This window comes from Octopus bimaculoides, chromosome Z, assembly GCF_046866305.1.
Source record: "Octopus bimaculoides isolate indiv1 chromosome Z, ASM4686630v1, whole genome shotgun sequence".
Lineage (NCBI taxonomy): Eukaryota > Metazoa > Mollusca > Cephalopoda > Octopoda > Octopodidae > Octopus > Octopus bimaculoides.
Window position 1 is genome coordinate 11,311,974 of NC_142944.1, and position 22,012 is coordinate 11,333,985.

At 38.5% G+C, this 22,012-nt stretch overlaps 1 protein-coding gene across 3 annotated transcripts in view; it reads left to right on the top strand.

Annotated features, from left to right (window-relative positions):
- LOC106872229 (N-acetylglucosamine-6-phosphate deacetylase) overlaps window positions 1-22,012 on the top strand; it is a 147,130-nt gene that overhangs the window by 46,763 nt on the left and 78,355 nt on the right. For 2 of the 3 annotated variants that reach the window (XR_016244826.1, XM_052973729.2), the window contains exons 4-6: window positions 1,096-1,150; window positions 9,305-9,514; window positions 18,963-19,051. Coding sequence is in view for 2 of the 3 variants with exons in the window: in XM_052973729.2 (XP_052829689.1) it covers window positions 1,096-1,150; window positions 9,305-9,514; window positions 18,963-19,051 (354 nt within the window). In the remaining variant the exon portion in view is untranslated. The remainder of the gene's footprint in view (window positions 1-1,095; window positions 1,151-9,304; window positions 9,515-18,962; window positions 19,052-22,012) is intronic. The other variant, XM_052973730.2, reaches the window with a different exon arrangement.

The following is a 22,012-nucleotide window of genomic DNA, read 5'->3' on the forward strand; positions in this document are numbered from 1 at the left end:
TTAAATCAATCATCAGATTCCTGTATTGATTATCCTTGTTATTTCCTAACATCCTTTCTTTTCTCAGTCCCTTAAACATTAGTAAACACATTATTATAAACTAATATAAATCCGATAATAATTTTTATCTTTTATTCACATTATATAAATAAAGCTTACCTATGTATATCCTAAATAGTATCATTATCTTATCGTCAGCTAATAAGTTTTTTAAAGATAATTCAAAATAGTGTTTATGATCACTATATACTTAATATCCTTAAATTTTACACCCTACCCAGAGCCCCTGAATTCAATATTATCATTATTTCATGATTTTTGTGGAAGATAATTATATCTCATTTTATTTTATTAACATACCTCTTATTGTGTAAACATTAGTTAAAGTTCTGTTGTTGTCTGTACCACTATACTGTTACTCTATTCAGACTAAAAGTAAAAAAACCTATTTGACCCATATACCTAGGGCTATAATTCCTCAACATTAATTCCTCAACATTTTGATAGTAATAAAATGACCTGATACTACTATGACCAGTGAAACCTCTAGATTCTAATAGTTTTATAACCTTGTCCATGCATACTGCTTACACCTTCCCTCTCTTTAGAAGTAATTGTCCCTTTGCTATCACCACTAGATAAGAAACAATAGAATTCTGAGACAGTTAAAACTTTTGTCTAGAATCAATTACTAGCCTGATAGACCCCCCCCCCCCCCCGCTATGTCAAGATGGACTTATATATTCTTCCTCACATTTGGATTTTATATATGCTCTCTCCCACTTGGATTTAATATGTTGCCACATTTATAATATGTCTTTTTTCTACATTTTCTACATTTTTCGTGCAGCTGAAGATTGCTCTTCATATTGCATTTAAGGTAATGCTCACATTACTTAAATAAATTGAAGTAGCATGAAACGTGCGTACTGCAATCACTTTTGAAATCCGTGTTGCTTATTGTTTGATTATATATATGTATATATATATATATATATATATATGCTTGGTGTACCATTCGTTGTATCACTATACATAACTGTTTACCATATAAGTGAAGCTCTGTACTTTTATTATTATATAAATCTTATTCAGATTTTGCCACATATGAAGAAATCGGAAGGAAGTAAAGAAGGTTCTGGAATACTTGGTAAATATCCTTTATTCTTTTAATCCCTTATTCTGTTGCTGGTTACAGTTATTGGAAATTTGGGCCATCTTAGAGCATTGACCCAGTATTTATATTCTTAAAGCTTACTACTTATTCTATCAATATCCTTTGCTGAACTGTTAAGTTGCAGGTATGTAATCAAACCAACACTGGTTGTCAAACAGTGATGTGGGACAAACAGAGACATAGACACATATACATACATGGTGGGCTTCTTTCAGTTTCTGCCTACCAAATCCACTCACAAAACGTTGGTTGGCCTAGGGTCTATAAAAGAATACTCTTGTACAAAAGTGCTATACAGTGAGACTGAACCCAGAACCTTGTGGCTGGGTGATTACAATGATTTGATATTTATTTTAAATAATTTAGTAAAGGTGTTAAAAAGCTAATCAATGTTGGCACAAATGAATGAATGTCTGTCTTGGAAGGCAAATTCAGTTTTGTATTTCTGTTCGGTCTTGTTGTGACCTGTTGTGTATGGATATCTGTAATACAGACATTGGAGTCCTGGCCCTACAGACATTGGAATCCTGGCCCTACAGACTTTGGAATCCTGGCCCTGCTTGTGTTGTCCAAATCAATGCAATGCTGAGTTTTTTTATACCGGTTTGACTGCAGGAGTTGTTTGAAGTATATGTCTGTTTGTCTATTTATTCTTTTACACACACACACACACACACACACACACACACACACACACACACACACACTGGTGCGGGTTTGGCAGAGTGGTTATGAAGTTTGTTTCCTAACCACATGATATCTGGTTCAGTTACACTGCACAACACTTTTACTACAGTCCTGGACCAACCATAGTCTTGTGTGATAATGAAATTGACAAAAACTGAAAGAATCCTGTCATATGTGTGTTTCTGTGTGAAAGGGGGCATTAAACTTGACACCAAAGTACAGGTTTGTAAAGCTGCCATTCATACTACTCTCTTGTATGGCTCAGAATCATAGACAACTTGTAGGTGACACATTAACCAACTTGATGTCTTCCACAAAGGCTGTCTCAGGACAATCTGAGGTTATTACTAAAAGACTGTGTCTAATACTGACCTATTTAGCAATTGTAAGATTGTCGGAATCAAGAGCTTCCTTATGCAGTCACAATTGTGCTTGGCTGACCATGTCTTCAGAATAAGTGATAAAAGAATACCCAAAGTCCCCATGTACAACCAGCTTGGTAGTGGATGCAGGAATGTTGGTCAACCATGGCTCAAATATAAGGACAAGCTGAAGAGTAACCTCTCAATGGTCAAGAGAACTCACAGCAACTTTGAGAAAACAGACTTGGAGCAAACAAAATGGATACAGCTTGGACAAGTATTTTCTATGATATCCCCAGGCCAACCACAGCCTTGTGATTGGATTTGATAAGTGGAAGTTTTTGTTGTGTGTGGAAGTGCTTGTATCTCTTAACAGAGAGGAGGGAAATCTGTGTGTGTGTGTGTGTGTGTGTGTGTGTGTGTGTGTGTGTGTGTTTTTGTCCCCCACCACCATTTGAAAACCATTATTGGTTTGTTTAACCCTTTAGCATTCAAATTATTCTGTCAAATGTAATACTTTTACGTTCACATTTTAAAAAATTAATCGTGCATTATTTTGTAGCTTCGAAATTATGATGAGGTGATTGTATATTTTGAAGGGTAGATGTAATAGGCTGGATCTTGCTGGCTAAAACATAAAATAGGTAGCATATTTATGTCAGTTATGGTTGGTTTAAATGGTTAATGTCCCTGTAACTTAGTGGTTCAGCAGAAGAGGCTGAGAAAACAATTTGTTCAACACTCCAAGGTGGTGACCTAACAAGGCTGCAGTTCAATGAGTGACACAAAAACGATTTATTTATATGTGCGTGTGTGTGTGTGTGTGTGTGTGTGTGCGTGCGTGCATGCATGTGTGTGTGTGTGTGTGCATGCATGCATGTGTGTGTGTGTGTGCGTGTGTGCATTTGATAACCAGCATTGATTTGTTTATGTAACTATAACTTAGCAGTTCAGCATAAGAGACCAATAAAATAACTACCAGACAGTAAAAAGGAAGCATTTGGGGTGGTTTGTTCAACTAAAACCCTTCAAGTTGGTGCCCCAGCATGGCCATAGTCCAATGCCAGAAACAAGTAAAAGATAAAAGATATACTGGGATTGATTTGTTCAACTAAAGCCCTTCAAGGTGGTGCCCCAGCATGACCTTAGTCTAATGACTGAAATAAGTAAAAGATAAAAGATATACTGGGATTGATTTGTTCAACTAAAGCCCTTCAAGGTGGTGCCCTAGCATGGCCACAGTTCAATGACTGAAACAAGTAAAAGATAAAAGATATACTGGAATTGATTTGTTCAACTAAAACCCTTCAAGGTGGTGCCCCAGCATGGCCACAGTCCAATGACTGAAACAAGTAAAAGATAAAAGATATACTGGGATTGATTTGTTCAACTAAAACCCTTCAAGGTGGTGCACCTGCATGGCCACAGTGCAATGACTGAAACAAGTAAAAGATAAAAGATATACTGGGATTGATTTGTTCAACTAAAACCCTTCAAGGTGGTGCTCTAGCATGGCCACAGTCCAATGACTGAAACAGATAAAAGATATACTGGGATTGATTTGTTCAACTAAAACCCTTCAAGGTGGTGCCCCAGCATGGCCACAGTCCAATGACTGAAAGAAGTAAAAGATATACTGGGATTGATTTGTTCAACTAAAACCCTTCAATGTGGTGCCCCAGCATGGCCACAGTCCAATAACTGAAACAAGTAAAAGATAAAAGATATACTGGGATTGATTTGTTCAACTAAAGCCCTTCAAGGTGGTGCCCCAGCATGACCTTAGTCTAATGACTGAAACAAGTAAAAGATAAAAGATATACTGGGATTGATTTGTTCAACTAAAGCCCTTCAAGGTGGTGCCCTAGCATGGCCACAGTTCAATGACTGAAACAAATAAAAGATAAAAGATATACTGGGATTGATTTGTTCAACTAAAACCCTTCAAGGTGGTGCCCCAGCATGACCTTAGTCTAATGACTGAAACAAGTAAAAGATAAGAGATATACTGGGATTGATTTGTTCAACTAAAACCCTTCAAGGTGGTGCCCTTGCATGGCCACAGTTCAATGACTGAAACAAGTAAAAGATAAAAGATATACTGGGATTGATTTGTTCAACTAAAACCCTTCAAGGTGGTGCCCCAGCATGGCCACAGTCCAATGACTGAAACAAGTAAAAGATAAAAGATATACTGGGATTGATTTGTTCAACTAAAACCCTTCAAGGTGGTGACCCAGCATGGCCACAGTGCAATGACTGAAACAAGTAAAAGATAGAAGATATACTGGGATTGATTTGTTCAACTAAAACCCTTCAAGGTGGTGCCCCAGCATGGCCACAGTCCAATGACTGAAACAAGTAAAAGATAAAAGATATACTGGGATTGATTTGTTCAACTAAAGCCCTTCAAGGTGGTGCCCCAGCATGACCTTAGTCTAATGACTGAAACAAGTAAAAGATAAAAGATATACTGGGATTGATTTGTTCAACTAAAACCCTTCAAGGTGGTGCCCCAGCATGGCCACAGTGCAATGACTGAAACAAGTAAAAGATAGAAGATATACTGGGATTGATTTGTTCAACTAAAACCCTTCAAGGTGGTGCCCCAGCATGGCCACAGTGCAATGACTGAAACAAGTAAAAGATAAAAGATATACTGGGATTGATTTGTTCAACTAAAACCCTTCAAGGTGGTGCCCCAGCATGGCCACAGTGCAATGACTGAAACAAGTAAAAGATAAAAGATATACTGGGATTGATTTGTTCAACTAAAACCCTTCAAGGTGGTGCCCCAGCATGGCCACAGTGCAATGACTGAAACAAGTAAAAGATAAAAGATATACTGGGATTGATTTGTTCAACTAAAACCCTTCAAGGTGGTGCCCCAGCATGGCCACAGTACAATGACTGAAACAAGTAAAAGATAAAAGATATACTGGGATTGATTTGTTCAACTAAAACCCTTCAAGGTGGTGCCCCAGCATGGCCACAGTGCAATGACTGAAACAAGTAAAAGATAAAAGATATACTGGGATTGATTTGTTCAACTAAAACCCTTCAAGGTGGTGCCCCAGCATGGCCACAGTACAATGACTGAAACAAGTAAAAGATAAAAGATATACTGGGATTGATTTGTTCAACTAAAACCCTTCAAGGTGGTGCCCCAGCATGGCCACAGTGCAATGACTGAAACAAGTAAAAGATAAAAGATATACTGGGATTGATTTGTTCTACTAAAACCCTTCAAGGTGGTGCCCCAGCATGGCCACAGTACAATGACTGAAACAAGTAAAAGATAAAAGATATACTGGGATTGATTTGTTCAACTGAAACCCTTCAAGGTGGTGCCCCAGCATGGCCACAGTACAATGACTGAAACAAGTAAAAGATAAAAGATATACTGGGATTGATTTGTTCAACTAAAACCCTTCAAGGTGGTGCCCCAGCATGGCCACAGTGCAATGACTGAAACAAGTAAAAGATAAAAGATATACTGGGATTGATTTGTTCAACTAAAACCCTTCAAGGTGGTGCCCCAGCATGGCCACAGTGCAATGACTGAAACAAGTAAAAGATAAAAGATATACTGGGATTGATTTGTTCAACTAAAACCCTTCAATGTGGTGCCCCAGCATGGCCACAGTCCAATGAGTGAAACAAGTAAAAGATAAGACATACTGGGATTGATTTGTTCAACTAAAACCCTTCAAGTTGGTGCCCTAGCATGGCCACAGTTCAATGACTGAAACAAGTAAAAGATAAAAGATATACTTGGATTGATTTGTTCAACTAAAACCCTTCAAGGTGGTGCCCCAGCATGGCCACAGTACAATGACTGAAACAAGTAAAAGATAAAAGATATACTGGGATTGATTTGTTCTACTAAAACCCTTCAAGGTGGTGCCCCAGCATGGCCACAGTCCAATGACTGAAACAAGTAAAAGATAAAAGATATACTGGGATTGATTTGTTCAACTAAAACCCTTCAAGGTGGTGCACCTGCATGGCCACAGTGCAATGACTGAAACAAGTAAAAGATAAAAGATATACTGCGATTGATTTGTTCAACTAAAACCCTTCAAGGTGGTGCCCCAGCATGACCTTAGTCTAATGACTGAAACAAGTAAAAGATAAGAGATATACTGGGATTGATTTGTTCAACTAAAACCCTTCAAGGTGGTGCCCCAGCATGGCCACAGTCCAATGACTGAAACAAGTAAAAGATAAAAGATATACTGGGATTGATTTGTTCAACTAAAACCCTTCAAGGTGGTGCACCTGCATGGCCACAGTGCAATGACTGAAACAAGTAAAAGATAAAAGATATACTGCGATTGATTTGTTCAACTAAAACCCTTCAAGGTGGTGCCCCAGCATGACCTTAGTCTAATGACTGAAACAAGTAAAAGATAAGAGATATACTGGGATTGATTTGTTCAACTAAAACCCTTCAAGGTGGTGCCCCAGCATGACCTTAGTCTAATGACTGAAACAAGTAAAAGATAAAAGATATACTGGGATTGATTTGTTCAACTAAAACCCTTCAAGGTGGTGCCCCAGCATGGCCACAGCCCAATGACTAAAAGAAGTAAAAGATAAAAGATATACTGGGATTGATTTGTTCAACTAAAACCCTTCAAGGTGGTGCCCCAGCATGACCTTAGTCTAATGACTGAAACAAGTAAAAGATAAGAGATATACTGGGATTGATTTGTTCAACTAAAACCCTTCAAGGTGGTGCCCCAGCATGGCCACAGTGCAATGACTGAAACAAGTAAAAGATAAAAGATATACTGGGATTGATTTGTTCAACTAAAACCCTTCAAGGTGGTGCTCTAGCATGGCCACAGTCCAATGACTGAAACAGATAAAAGATATACTGGGATTGATTTGTTCAACTAAAACCCTTCAAGGTGGTGCCCCAGCATGGCCACAGTCCAATGACTGAAAGAAGTAAAAGATATACTGGGATTGATTTGTTCAACTAAAACCCTTCAAGGTGGTGCCCCAGCATGGCCACAGTTCAATGACTGAAACAAGTAAAAGATAAAAGATATACTGGGATTGATTCATTCAACTAAAACCCTTCAAGGTGGTGCCCCAGTATGGCCACAGTGCAATGACTGAAACAAGTAAAAGATAAAAGATATACTGGGATTGATTTGTTTAACTAAAGCCCTTCAAGGTGGTGCCCCAGCATGGCCACAGTGCAATGACTGAAACAAGTAAAAGATAAAAGATATACTGGGATTGATTTGTTCAACTAAAACCCTTCCAGGTGGTGCCCCAGCATGACCTTAGTCTAATGACTGAAACAAGTAAATGATAAAAGATTAAAGACCATTGCAAGTTCTGTGATTGATGTGATCAATGTGATAGATGTTTGACCAGTTGACATATTCAGGGAGAAGCTAAAGCAAAATGGGAATTCTCTGAAAGAAGCTGTTAGGGCATGAATTTTCGTATGAGGAAGGGCATCGAGCTGGCAGAATTCTTAGCACACAGGGCAAAATGCTTAGCAGTATTTTGTCTGCTGTTACGTTCTGAGTTCAAATTCCGCTGAAGTCGACTTTGCCTTGCATCCTTTCGGGGTTGATAGATTAAGTACCAGTTGTGTACTGGAGTTGATCTAATCAACTGGCCCCCTCCCAGCAAATTTCAGGCCTTTTGCCAACAGCAGAAAGGACTATTAATGATATGATTAAGGTGGTGAGCCGGCAGAATCCTCATTACACTGGGCAAAATGCTTAGCGGTATTTCATCTGTCTTTACCATATGTAAAGACATCCTTTTGGGGGGTCAACGAATTAAGTACCAGTGGCATACTGTGGTCAATCTAATCGACTGGCCTCCTTTCCAAAAATTTTGGGCCTTGTGCCTAGATTAGAAAAGAATCGTTTGCACGCCAGGTGAAATGCTTATGTTCTGAGTTCAAATTCTGCCGAGGTCAACTTTGCCTTTCATCCTTTCGGGAGCGATTAAATAAGTACCAGTTATGAACTGGGGGGGGGGGTCGATGTAATCAACTTAATCCCTTTGTCCGTCCTTGCTTGTCCCTTCTATGTTTAGTCCCTTGTGGGCAATGGTGAATGGAGGGAAAGACAAAGGGAGTAAAGAGAGGGGGAAGGAGAGAGAGGGAGGGGGAGAGAAAGAGAAAGGTTGAAGGGAGAGAGAAAGAGGGGGTGGTATATCTTGTGAAATTTGGTGCAGGTGATAAGCTACAACTAATTAGTTGAGAGGAGTAGAGGCTGTTGTAGTAGCAGTACGATAGTCAGTGAGGATACAATGCATCTGTGTGCCAGAACTTGTAGTGTTCTCACAGTCAGTTGAATGGCTTTCTTTGGATGTAGTTTAGTGTGTGTGTGTGTGTGTGTGTGTGTGTGTGTGTGTGTGTGTGTTTGTAAGAATGTATTTGTATGTAAATGTTGGTGTATATATGGCACAGTCATTGTCGCAGATATAAGAGTAATATTCTATTACTTTTTACTCTTTTACTTGTTTCAGTCATTTGACCGTGGCCATGTTGGAGCATTGCCTTGAGTCGAGCAAATCGACCCCAGGCCTTATTCTTTGTAAGCCTAGTACTTATTCTATCGGTCTCTTTTGCTGAACCGCTAAGTTACGGGGACGTAAACACACCAGCATCGGTTGTCAAGCGATGTTGGTGGGGACAAACACAGACACACAAACATATACACACACATACATATATATATATATACATATACATATATACAACGGGCTTCTTTCAGTTTCCGTCTACCAAATCCACTCACATGGCTTTGGTCGGCCCTAGGCTATAGTAGAAGAAACTTGCCCAAGGTGCCACGCAGTGGGACTGAACCCGGAACCATGCGGTTTGTAAGCAAGTTACTTACCACACAGCCACTGAGCCTTGTAGAATTAAGTACCTGTTGGGAATTGAAGCTTTCCCTAGCTCTGAAGTAAAATGCTAGTCTTCAGAATTAACATTTTACTTCAGCCCTGACGGAAAGGAAAAGGTATCATTGAGTTCCCCTTTTTTATTTTTTGAATTCATTGTAAAAATTTAATTTTATGTCTGTTTTATCTTTAGGAGTTCATTTAGAAGGGCCGTTTATCAATGAGGAAAAAAAAGGAGCCCACTTAAATCAGTGCATTAGAACATTCCACAACGGACTACAAGATGTATTAAATGTTTATGGACACCTCGACGATGCTGCTATCATAACTCTAGCACCTGAGCTTGATAATTCAAGCCAAGTTATCAAAGAACTCTCACAAAGAGGAATTACAGTTTCTTTAGGTATGTGTTGAAAAAAAAAAAATTGATGAATGGAATCTGATTGTTGAATTAAATAGTTGCTTTAGGGTTGTATTCTTGGTTCATGGTGTATGCTCGGTTCGTGGTTGTAAAGAGGTGGAGAAAAGTAGGTAGACATTTGTTTGATGATCCACTTTTGTTCATCATTGGTCAAGTTTCCTGCCATGTAATAAAGTATCTGAAATTAGGAATAATTACTTTATTATACAGGGTGTTCAAAAAGTCTCTCCACAGTAAGTATTTTATTGCTCTTTTACTTGTTTCAGTCATTTGACTGTGGCCATGCTGGAACACTGCCTTTTAGTCAAGCAAATTGACCCCAGGACTTATTCTTTGTAAGCCTAGTACTTATTATATCGGTCTCTTTTTGCCGAACCACTAAGTTATGGGGACGTAAACACACCAGCATCGGTTGTCAAGCGATGTTGGTGAGGGGGACAAACACAGACACACAAACATATACACATACATACATATATATATATATATACATATATACGATGGGCTTCTTTCAGTTTCCGTCTACCAAATCCACTCACAAGGCTTTGGTCAGCCCGAGGCTATAGTAGAAGACACCCAAGGTACCACGCAGTGGGACTGAACCTGGGAAAATATTTATAAGATGGTATATAAGACTACAAAAGAATATATTAGGCTTTGCAAAACTTTATAAGAGGTGTTGAAAGTGTCGTCCTTCATTTTTCAATACATAAGTTGACTCTTCTACACGTTTTGAAAGATATCTTGGAGAAAGAATTAGTTAAAATCATAGAATCACAATTAAACCCTGGGAGAGGTATTATGCCGGTAATAAACACATGCACTGGTTCAGTCCTTTATTTATTTATAAACAGTATATAGGTTTTTGTTAAATCATTTCATTGCACTCTTGCAAACTCTTCAGTAACCTGTCTCTCCACTTCCAAGTTACTGAAGAGATTGCAAGAGTGCAATGAAATGATTTAACCAAAAAAAAAATCCCAACTAAATACTGTTTATAAATTAATAAAGGACTGAACCAGTGCATGTGTTTATTACCGGCATAATGCCTCTCCCAAGGTTTAATTGTATTTCTTTCAACACACGTATCCACATCAAGAATCTTGCACACGAAATACACATACAAAAGATCATAGAATTCTTATCCTAAAAAAAAAAAAATGAAATGGTGAAATGAAAAGGACTTTCGACTCATCTGAAGCAACTGTATACCTACTTTTGTCCACCCTGTATACTTTTTGTATACTTGGTGCATGGCCAATGCCTGGTTGCATGTTTGGCACCTGGTTGAGTGCATGGTGCGTACTTCATGCCTTGTATGTGTTGCATGATTATGTGCGTGGGTGTATGCTTTGTGCATGGTTGCATGCTTTATGCATGGTTGTTATATGACCATAATGGCTGTACAGCATGGTTGTACAGCTATTGCATGTTGGCATGGTTGGCATATATTATGTCACGAATATCAAAATAATATAGCATTTATAATGATTCATAAGTCACGAAGATTTCAAGATTAAAAATTGTGGGAGGTTGTGCTCTATTAATTTGCCCTTACTGCTTTGACTGGTGCATTATTTTATCTCCCACTTCCCCAGAAGAACAAAAGGAAAAATTTTAACCTGGTGGGATGTGAACTTAGAATTTAACCCTTTAGCATTCACATTATTCTGTCAAAATTAATGCTTATTTATTCATACCTGTGAATTGTCGTGGTTGATACCGGTGCCATATAAATGGCACCTGTGCATTGTAGTCATGGTCATCAATGGTGCCATGTAAATTGGCACCTGAGAATCTTGGTTGTTGGTGGCACCATGTAAATAACACTCGTGGTCGTTACTGGTGCCATGTAAATTGGTACCTGGGAATCATGGTTGTTGGCAGCACCATGTAAACGGCACTCGTGGTTGTTGCCGGTGCCATATAAATTGGCACCCGGTAATCATGAGTGTTGACCGTGCCTTGTAAATGGCACCCTCCATGAACCGTAGTCTTGGTCGTTGTCAGTGTCACATAAATGGCACCCATGCTGGTGGTACGTAAAAGCACCCATTAAACTCCTGGAGTGGTTGGTGTTATGAATTACACCCAGCCAGCTGTAGAAATCATGCCAAATCAGACTGGAACCTGGTGCACCTCTCTGGCTCATCAGCTCCAGTCAAACCATCTGACCCATGCCAGCATGGAGAGTGGACATCAAATGATGATGATGATGGATTGATTTAAATTAATCATGCATTACCATGAAGCTTTGAGATTTTGATGGTGTGATTGTTTAGTTTTAGAAAGACATTCTTAGGTAGGTGTGAGAAGCCAAATCTGGCCATTTTGAACATTAAACAGGTAAAAAATTTTGAGCCAGATATGGCCAGTTTAAATGCTAAAGCGTTAAAGAGCTTGAAGTAGACACCACAAGGCATTTTGTCAGACACTTTAAGAAACCTGACAATTTACTGTTTTTATAAATAGAGTAATAATTATTTATATCATTTACATTCAACGGATATTTGTCCTCATCTTGTTTGTGGTTAAGACAACGTTTCGGCTGATATACCCTCCAGCCTTCTTCAGGTGTCTTGGGGAAATTTCGAACCTGGGTTCTCATTCCTTAGGTATTCTTCAATGTTGTTGTTGTTATTGCTATTATTATTATTGTTCAGGTTACTGCTTGGAATCGAACTTGGAATCTTGGGGTTAGTAGCCCGTGCTCTTAACCACTATGCCATATACCGCGTAGTGGTTAAGAGTGCGGGCTACTGACCCCAAGATTCCAAGTTTGATTCCAAGCAGTAACCTGAACAATAATAATAATGATAATAATAATAATAATAATAATAATAACATAGAAAAAAACCTTACTAATGAGAACCCAGGTTCGAAATTTCCCCAAGACACCTGATGAAGGCTGGAGGGTATATCAGCCGAAATGTTGTGTTAACAACAAACAAGATGAGGACAAATATCCGTCAAATGTAAATAATGTACATAATTCTTCATCTCTTAAATATAGAACTGTATTAGAGTAATAATTGTTTCTGATTTAGGTAGAAGACCAGTAACTTTGAAGGGAGGGGGACACCGTCATATTACATCCATACTGGTACTTGGTACCGGACTGGGTTTTTGTTTTTTTTTTCTGTGATATTTTATCAATCCTATAGGGATGAAAGACAAAGTTGGACTTTGATAGGATTTGAACTCAGAATATCAAGAATATGAATAAATACTGCAAAGCAATTTTTCTGATACTATAATGATTTTGCTATTCTGCTTCCATCTGTGACCATTCCATATTAGTTTCAGATGTAGTTATCCTAAAATTCTATTTCCAATTATATACTCTCTCTCTTTTACTCTTTTACTTGTTTCAGTCATTTGACTGCAGCCATGCAGGAGCACCGCCTTTAGTCGAGCAAATTGACCCCAGGACTTACTCTTTGTAAGCCTAGTACTTATTCTATCGGTCTCTTTTGCTGAACCGCTAGGTTACGGGGATGTAAACACACCACCATTGGTTGTCAAGCAATGGTGGAGGGACAAACACAGACATGTAAACACACATACATATAAATATATATATATATACATATATACGACGAGCTTCTTTCAGTTTCCGTCTACCAAATCCACTCAAGGCTTTGGTCGGCCCGAGGCTATAGTAGAAGACACATGCCCAAGGTGCCACGCAGTGGGACTGAACCCAGAACCATGTGGTTGGTAAGCAAGCTACTTACCACACAGCCACTCCTGCGCCTATGTTAATAATTTAAAATAATAGGATGTGATTTGAGGGAGATTTGGCTAGCAAGTTAAGCAACAAAAGTCTGCCTCAGGGGCTTATATTGAAAAAACTTAATTCATATTTATATCATTAATAATTCATATGGTCTTTTGGTCTGCTAAAAATAGCAGCCAAATTTCCCTCATGACACCCTGCCAACTTGAAAAGGACACTTCAGGTAGTGTAACTCTCAGCATACACCATGTTTAAAGAAACAAAGAAAGAAAAAAAAAGGCTCTGAAAGAATGGATGAATGCACTGATATTTCAGTGACTCCTGATCTCTAAATCCATTGTTTATCTTGCCATTATAGTCTTTGCCCTCTTGAGATTATCTGATCAAGATTTTTCACCTTCCACATCATCAGCATATCAATTTATTGTACCTATAAGCTGGCCAACTAAGTGGAAGTACCTCAATTATATGTGACTACTAGCCCTGGTAGCAAAACCCACTTCATCTTGAGTTCTTTGAACTGACTGATTGAAACCATCTTCACATAACCGAAGTGCACGATTCCAAATCACCAAATCCCGACAAGAACTATGGATACTGATATAAATAAATATCTCTTTTGTCAAAGCGAGGGTCTCTCTCTCTCTCATTCTCTCACACACATTAGTTATAACATTAGTCATTTTTGTTCTGATTCTTTGTACTCTGAGTTCAAATCCTGCTAAAGTCAACTTTGCTTTTCATCCTTTTGGGAGTCAATAAAAGAATTTTTTAAAATAAGTCAAATTTCCCTCATGACAATTTTGTCATCTTCAAAAGGACACATCAAGTAATGAAAGAAGTTAATTCATATTTGTGTCAATAATGATCTATATGGTCTTTTGGTCTGCTAAAAATAGCAGCCATATTTCCCTCATGACATTCTGCCATCTTCAAAAGACATACATATGAGGTAATGTAACTCTTGGCATACACTATGCTCACCTTGCCATTACAGTTTCTGCCCTCACGGGAAAAACAATGCAAGTTATTAACAATTAATAATACAGGTTGATGGTTACCACTTTCACCTGAAATAGTAAGTAAAAGTACTTATTGACTTGCATTCATCATCATTGCTTAACATCTGCCTTCCATGCTTGCATGGGTGGGATGGCTTCACAAGAGCTGGCCAGTCAGAAGCCTGCACCAGACTTCTGTAGTTATTTTGGCAAGATTTTTACAGCTGGATGCCCTTCCCAACACCGATCACTCAGCAGAGTGGACTAAAATTTCTAACAAGACTTCTTGTAATTTCTGGAAGAGATTTGAAACCACCACCTATGTGTTGTATTACTACTTCTCATGTCTACTGGGCCACCATAGCAGCAAATAAATAATTAATAACAAATAAATAATTAAAAACAGTTACATACATTCATACTCAATCCAGAGTGGTGAATTGGGAACATTTTTAGAGCATCAGACAAAATGTCTTGGTATCTGTATCAACTTTTTACATTCTGATATCAGTGCTTGTAACGGCATTAGTGCAGGCTCTATTAGCCCTTAAGGAAGGACTTTCTATTCAACGTCATTGTTAATATGGAGAGAGTAGATGTGCATGCGTAGGTAACTGCTACTCTTTCACAAATAAACTTTACCGTGCTCTGCACATGTGCAGATCGATGATCAACTCTCATCTTTCATTTCAATAATTACTAAATGTATATAGGTAGAATGAAGAAAAAAAGCACCTGGTATGCTCTGTAAAGTGGTTGGCATTAGGTAGGGCACTTGGCTAAATAAACCATGTCAACACAGACATTAGAACATAATGTTGTCCTTGGATCCATTTGATCCTGTCAAACTCTCCAACCCATACAAGACTGCAACATGGAGGCTACATGATGGCGATAATGATGACAATGCTTTGAAAACTTATTTATAATAAAATTTATAATATTTGCTTTTATGTATATAAGTATTATTTTCATAATGCAATATATGTTTGATTTAAATAGCCATTGCTATAAGCATACAGCAAAGGCTTTAATTGTTGTAAGTTATTTTTCATGGACAGCAGGATGAGGAGTTGCTTGTCCTCTAAGTAGTAGTCTATAAACTGTGAAACCTGACAGGATAATCTCTTTATTTTCCTGCATGCAAAATGTATCATTGTTTAGTTAAACTTCCATAGAGAAGGCTTTAAAAGCAGTAGAAGACAACAACTTTCAAAACTTCAGCAAATCTCTCTCTCTATCGTCATCATCATTTAATGTCTGTTTTCCATGCTGGCATGGGTTGGATGGTTTGACAGGAGCTGGCCAGCTGAAAAGCTTCCCAGGCTCCATGACTGTATTGGCATAGTTTCTATGGCTGGATGCCCTTCCTAATGCCAACCACTTTACAAAGTGTATTTGGTTCATTTATACAGCACTGGCATGGATGCTTTTATGTGGAACTGGTGCAGGTGAAATTTTATGTGGTACCGACACCCATGAGCCTGCAAGATTAGGATCACTCAGCAGAAGAGGAATGCAGGGGACATGTCTGTATGCAAGGACGGCCGCACTTAGCTTGACATATCTTCATAAACACAGCAAACCACCAGGAGTCTCAGTCTCCTGTCATCTTGCGTATATGTATGTGTGTGTGTGTGTATATATATATATATATATATAAAAATTAAAATTAAGGATTGGCTCCCATGCCAGTAACACGTAAAAAGCACTATCCAAATGTGTTCAATGCCAGGCCAGCCTAACTGGCTCCTGTGCTGGTGGCACGTAAAAGCACCCACTACACACTCAGAGTGGTTGGCGTTAGGAAGGGCATCCAGCTGTAGAAACTCTGCCAGATCAGATTGGAGCCTGGTGCAGCCACTGGCTTTCCAGACCTCAGTCAAAACGTCCAACCCATGCCAGTGTGGAAAATGAACATTAAACAATGATGATGATGATGATGAAATCTGTACAAGATTTTATCAAGTAGCCAGTGTGTAAAACCAATTAAGGTAAAAATTAATACAAAGTATATAATTTGATACATATAATTGTAAAATTATAGTAAGAGAATTTCGAGAGGTAATGCCACATGCTAGAAGAAGATGCCAAATGACTCTAAACTATTTTATCACATATACCCAAGCACTGAAAGCAGGGTAATGAACAAAAAGTTTTTTTGAAACAGTTTAGTCATATATTGAACGATTTCAAGGCTGGTGATGTAATACACTCTCCTATCATCAGTATGACATAACCAGAAATACATAAATATAAACACCTATGCATACCATACGAGCAAAACATATCCACAGAACATATAGAAATGTTCACACTCACGTACAAGTGAAAAATCTAGTTTGTTTGTTCCAATTGGTTTTACTCACTGGCTACTCTTTTACTTGTTTCAGTCATTTGACTGTGGCCATGCTGGAGTACAGCCTTTAGTCGAGCAAATTGACCCCAGGACTTATTCTTTGTAAGCCTAGTACTTATTCTATTGGTCTCTTTTGCCAAACCGCTAAGTTATGGGGATGTAAACACACCAGCATCGGTTGTCAAGCAATGTTGGGGGGGGGGGGGCAAACACAGACATACAAACATATGCACGCACATACATACACACACATATATATATATATATATATATATATACATACATATACATATATATGACGGACTTCTTTCAGTTTCCGTCTACCAAATCCACTCACAAGGCATTGGTCGGCCCGAGGCTATAGTAGAAGACACTTGCCCAAGGTGCCACGCAGTGAGACTGAGCTCGGAACCATGTGGTTGGTGAGCAAGCTACTTACCACACAGCCACTCCTACGCCTATAAAATCTTATGATAAAATCTTATAAAGATTTTGTTCTTAATTTTTATTGATAAATATTAAACCAGAATTTATTCAATACTGAATTATTTTGGTTTTTCACGCCTGGGTGAGATGAACAAACTAGATTTTTCACTTGTATACGAGTGTAAACATTTGTATATGCTCTGAGGATATGCTTGCTTTTATAACACTGTCAACCTTCTTGCTCCACCACCATATCACCCTTGGTCTATCTGGGACTCTGTACAAACCACAGATTTCGTCTGTAGCCCTCAATATTGTCCTGCAGGAACTTCCAGTTGTCCTCTAAGCCAGTGCTACTCAAAGTGGTGGTCAGTGGACTGTCACTGGTCTGTGAGCCATCAGCCGCCGGTACATGGCGAGTTTCCAGACAAGAAAGAAACATTATAAAATGCTTATGTAATATCGAGTTATTTGTTTACAAAATAAATATAAGATAAAAAAAATTGTCAACTTTTATTATATTCGTTATATATATTGTTTCTGGTATAAATTAATATTACTAAGAAATATTAACGGTCCCTGGCACATTGGGGGAAAAAAAAAACTGCTGGTACGCCACATCAGATAGTTTGAGAAGCACTGCTCTAAGCTATATGTCCCTAACTCTTCCATTCTTTCATCAGAAACTTCCATTAAAAAAATCTCTAAATTTTTGTCTTTTTGCTGAGTCTTTGAGCTTCCATAGTCTTCTTTTCCAGATTGGTTTATTTCTCCAGGTCTTTCTATCTCTAATTCTGAAGTCACTAACTAGTGACCTATGTTGGGTTGTACACTTTTTACCTAGGAAAGACTTTGTATTTTTAAGCACCCATCTATCTCGTTACCTGGTGAAGAAGCAGTCACTTTGGCTTATGTGTTCACCAGACTGATAAGTGATAAGGTGGCTGGCTGGTTTTTTTCAAGTTAGTGTTGCATATCATGAGATCATTTGCATCACAGGACTCCAGCAGCCTGGTTCCCTCTTCATTTCTAAGTCCAAAACCATAACCTCCATGCACTCCCTAGAATCCATGGGTGTGCTGCCCAACATGTCCATTGAAGTCACCAGCCACAATAACAAAGCCTCTGTTATTTGTTGTTGAGGTGGTCTGCAAAAGGAGTTCATAGAATTGGTCCTTCTGCTCATAAGCCAGCCCAGACTGAGATGGGGAGGACAATTAATGATGATTGATCCCTAGCTGATGACTGGAGGAGGGAGTCTGTCCTCTCAGCCAATATCCTGTTGTGGTTGCTGCTGGATGATGGACTCAGGTGATGGTGGTAGGGAGGGGCAGTACCTATGACACTTTCCAATGCCTTTGTAATTGGCAGAATGAAGGACAGTGCCCTTTTGAGCCTTTTCAGGGCTTTCCAAGACTGTGGGAGAAAATTACTCCTAAACTTACGACTGTGTCCAAATGCTTGCCGCAGAGTGAAACCCCTCCCCAAAAAAAACTGGCACTCTATTGGTTATGAGTGTTCCAGTTGATCTGATCATTGGAACAGCCTGCTCATGAAGTTGACATGCAAGTGGCTGAGCACTCCACAGACGTGTATCCTTAATGTAGTTTTCAGGAAGATTGTGTGATATAGAATGTGACAGTGTGACACAGAATGTGATAAGCCCTTGACAGAAAAAAGGCGGCGAGCTGGTAGAAACTTTAGCATGCCAGGCGAAATGCTTAGCATTATTAATTTCTCAAGGTCTTACCTATTGCTAACGTAACACAAAATAACGAAGGGACAAAAAAAAAAAAAAAACGAAACAAAAAAATTATTAGCAGTATGTGTGTTTATTATTTATCAAACATGACTCTACCGAAATGTAACAGCATTATTTTATTTTGATTTTTGTTTTTATTCTAGGTCATTCTATGGCCAATCTTGTACAAGGAGAAATTGCTGTTCAGCATGGTGCTTCTTTCATTACCCATTTGTTTAATGCCATGATGCCTGTAAGTAGACAATTGTTATTCAGATATTAAGTAGAAAAGCTCTTGGGCTATGAACACAAAGTTGTTGGTTCAAGCATTGGCAAAGAAATTACATTATTGTTATTGGTATAAATTGTTTGTTAAGCGGTGTCAAGTTTTATAATTCTATAAATAATAATAATAATAATGGTATCTTTTTTTTTTATAAGCTTAAAGCTTATAGCAATCACCGTGCAATGACTAAGGAAAATAGTCTAATGATGGGGCATATAAGCCCTTGACAGAAAAAAAGAAGGCTTTCCTGTACACATGGGACGCGAACCCACATCCCTTTGTTCCCATGCATACAGGAAAGCCTACTTTTTTCTGTTGAGGGCTTACATGTTCCATTATTAGACTATTTTCCTTAGTTATTTGCATGGTGATTGCTATAAGCTTTAAGCTTATAAAAAAAATACCATTATTATTATTTACAGCATTGTAAAACTCAACACTGCTTAACAAAACCGTTTGCACTGAAAGCACAAAGTTTGTTTACAAAAACAGCTACGAACTAATATTATTCTTAAATTTCACAGAAAGGAGCAGGCTGGTTCACTGGTGTAATTGGTAACACACTTAGTCGCGTTAACAAAGGGATGTGGGTTCGAGTCCCACGTGTACGGGAAAGCCTGTTTTCTGTTGATGGGCTTATATGCCCCATTATTAGACTATTTTTCTTAGTCATTTGCACGGTGATTGCTATAAACTTTAAACTTATAAAAAAATACCATTATTATTATTTACAGAATTATTGTTATTGTAGTGGTGGTGGTGGTAATAATGGTAGTTACTGTTTAAATGACTGCTATCTTTGTTGTCATGGTTTTTGTTGTTTTTAAGCAGGCATCGCTTTCCGTAGCTTCAGGATCTATGGCACTGTAGCAGGAATATAGCTAAGTTAACCAAAACAATTATATCACTAGTATTCTTATTATTATTTCATCTTTGCCCAACTTTTACAGGGAGCTTCTATAACATTCTTTATATTGTGTTGAAGGCAGATATGCATAATTTTTTTTTTTATGGGTCACTTGTAGGAGAAAAGGCAATACCCATAACTCCATTCAGGGCTTTCAAGATTGGTAAGCAGAACAATCTTTATGACCCGTTTTAAAACCTTCCGACATTAGTGGAAGGAAGTGCGGTACCCATGATCCTTTTCATCATCTCCAAGACTTATGACAAGAATAGTAGCACTGATGACCTTGTTTTCACAGTCTTTGAGATGAGTGGGAGAGAGCGCAAGAATCTTGCAGCAAAATGGGTTTTTTCTTACCAAGCTAAGTAAAATCAGTCTTCCACAAACAGAGGCTTGTCCTTGCTGGTGCTACATAAAAAGCACTGTTGCTGGTGCTGCATAAACACACCTGTGCTGGTGATATGTAAAAAGCATCTGGCACACTCTGTAAAGTGGTTGGCGTTAGGAAAGGCATCAAGCCATAGAAACCATACCACAATAGACAGTTGGAGTCTGGACAGCTCCTTGCTAGCCAGCTCCACATCAAACCATCCAACCCATGCTAGTATGGAAAGCAGTTGTTAATCAATGATGATGATGATTTCCAGACCGGGAGTTGGTGTTTAACTGGATGGCAGGTTAAGCCTGGTATCTAAGAAAATGTACAATCATCTTATGGGGTTCTGTACAGTTTTTTCTCATAATTTTTGTCTTATCTCTCTACTGTCCCAGTAATATACTGGACTAAATTCAATCAAATTTGGGATTCTGTACTATGAAGAGAAATTAACATTAATGGTGTTTATTTAAGGTTGTGAGCTGGCAGAACCGTTAGCATTTTGTCTGTCTTTACATTCAGAGTTCAAATTCCATTGAGGTCGACTTCACCTTTCATTCTTTTGATAAAATAAGTCTCAGTTGAGCACTGGGGTTGATGTAATTGATTTATCCACTCCCTAAATTGCTGGCCTTGTGCCAAAGTTTGAAATCAATATTTATCATGTTTATAGTATAATTTTTACATGTGGTTTGTCTATGTTAGCATGGATTAGACAAGTCTTCTTGAATCAGTATTCTATGGTTGGATGCTCTCCCTGTCACCAACATTTGCTTTTACAAATAAGGTACTTTATTCTTCAGGTGTTTTGAACAGCAGGTATGTTGAACTGCAAGCTATTGGACCTATTGTTTATTCGAGGTATAAACAAATATTACCAGTGCCCAAGTAGTGTCAGTGTGAATATGCGAGCATGGCCGTTGATCGTTACCAACGTCGCCTTCCTGGCACTTGTGCCAGTGGCACGTGAAAAGACATTCGGGTGAGATCGTTGCCAATGCCGATGGACTGGCTCCTGTGACGGTGGCACGTAAAATACACCATTTCGAGCATGGCCGTCGCCAATACCTCCTGACTGGCCTTCATGCTGGTGGCATGTAAAAGCACCCACTACACTCACAGAGTGGTTGGCGTTAGGAAGGGCATCCAGCTGTAGAAACTCTGCCAAATCAGATTGGAGCCTGTTGTAGCCATCTGGTTTCACCAGTACTCAGTCAAATCGTCCAACCCATGCTAGCATGGAAAGTGGACATTAAATGACGATGATGACACACACACTCATATACTTTTGATGGGAACCTGTACATTTTCTGTCAATGAAATTTCATTTGCAGGACATTGGTCAACGAGGCTTCAGTGGAAGACACTTGTCCAAGGCTTCAATCTGTGGGATCAAACATGAAACCTCAGAGTTGTGAATTGTGTTTTATGGCAAAATGCCCTTCATTTTTTTTTTGTAATCACCTCATATTCAACACAGAAATATGTTGTACCTATTCTGATATCAGAATATATATGGTGCTATATCATTTTTAAAAAAGAGTGGGAAGTGATATTGTCCTCTCCAAAATCAAGCCATGATAGAAAAACAGACATAAAACCCGTCATAACACACCTGGGTGGCAATAATGATGACAACTGTTGG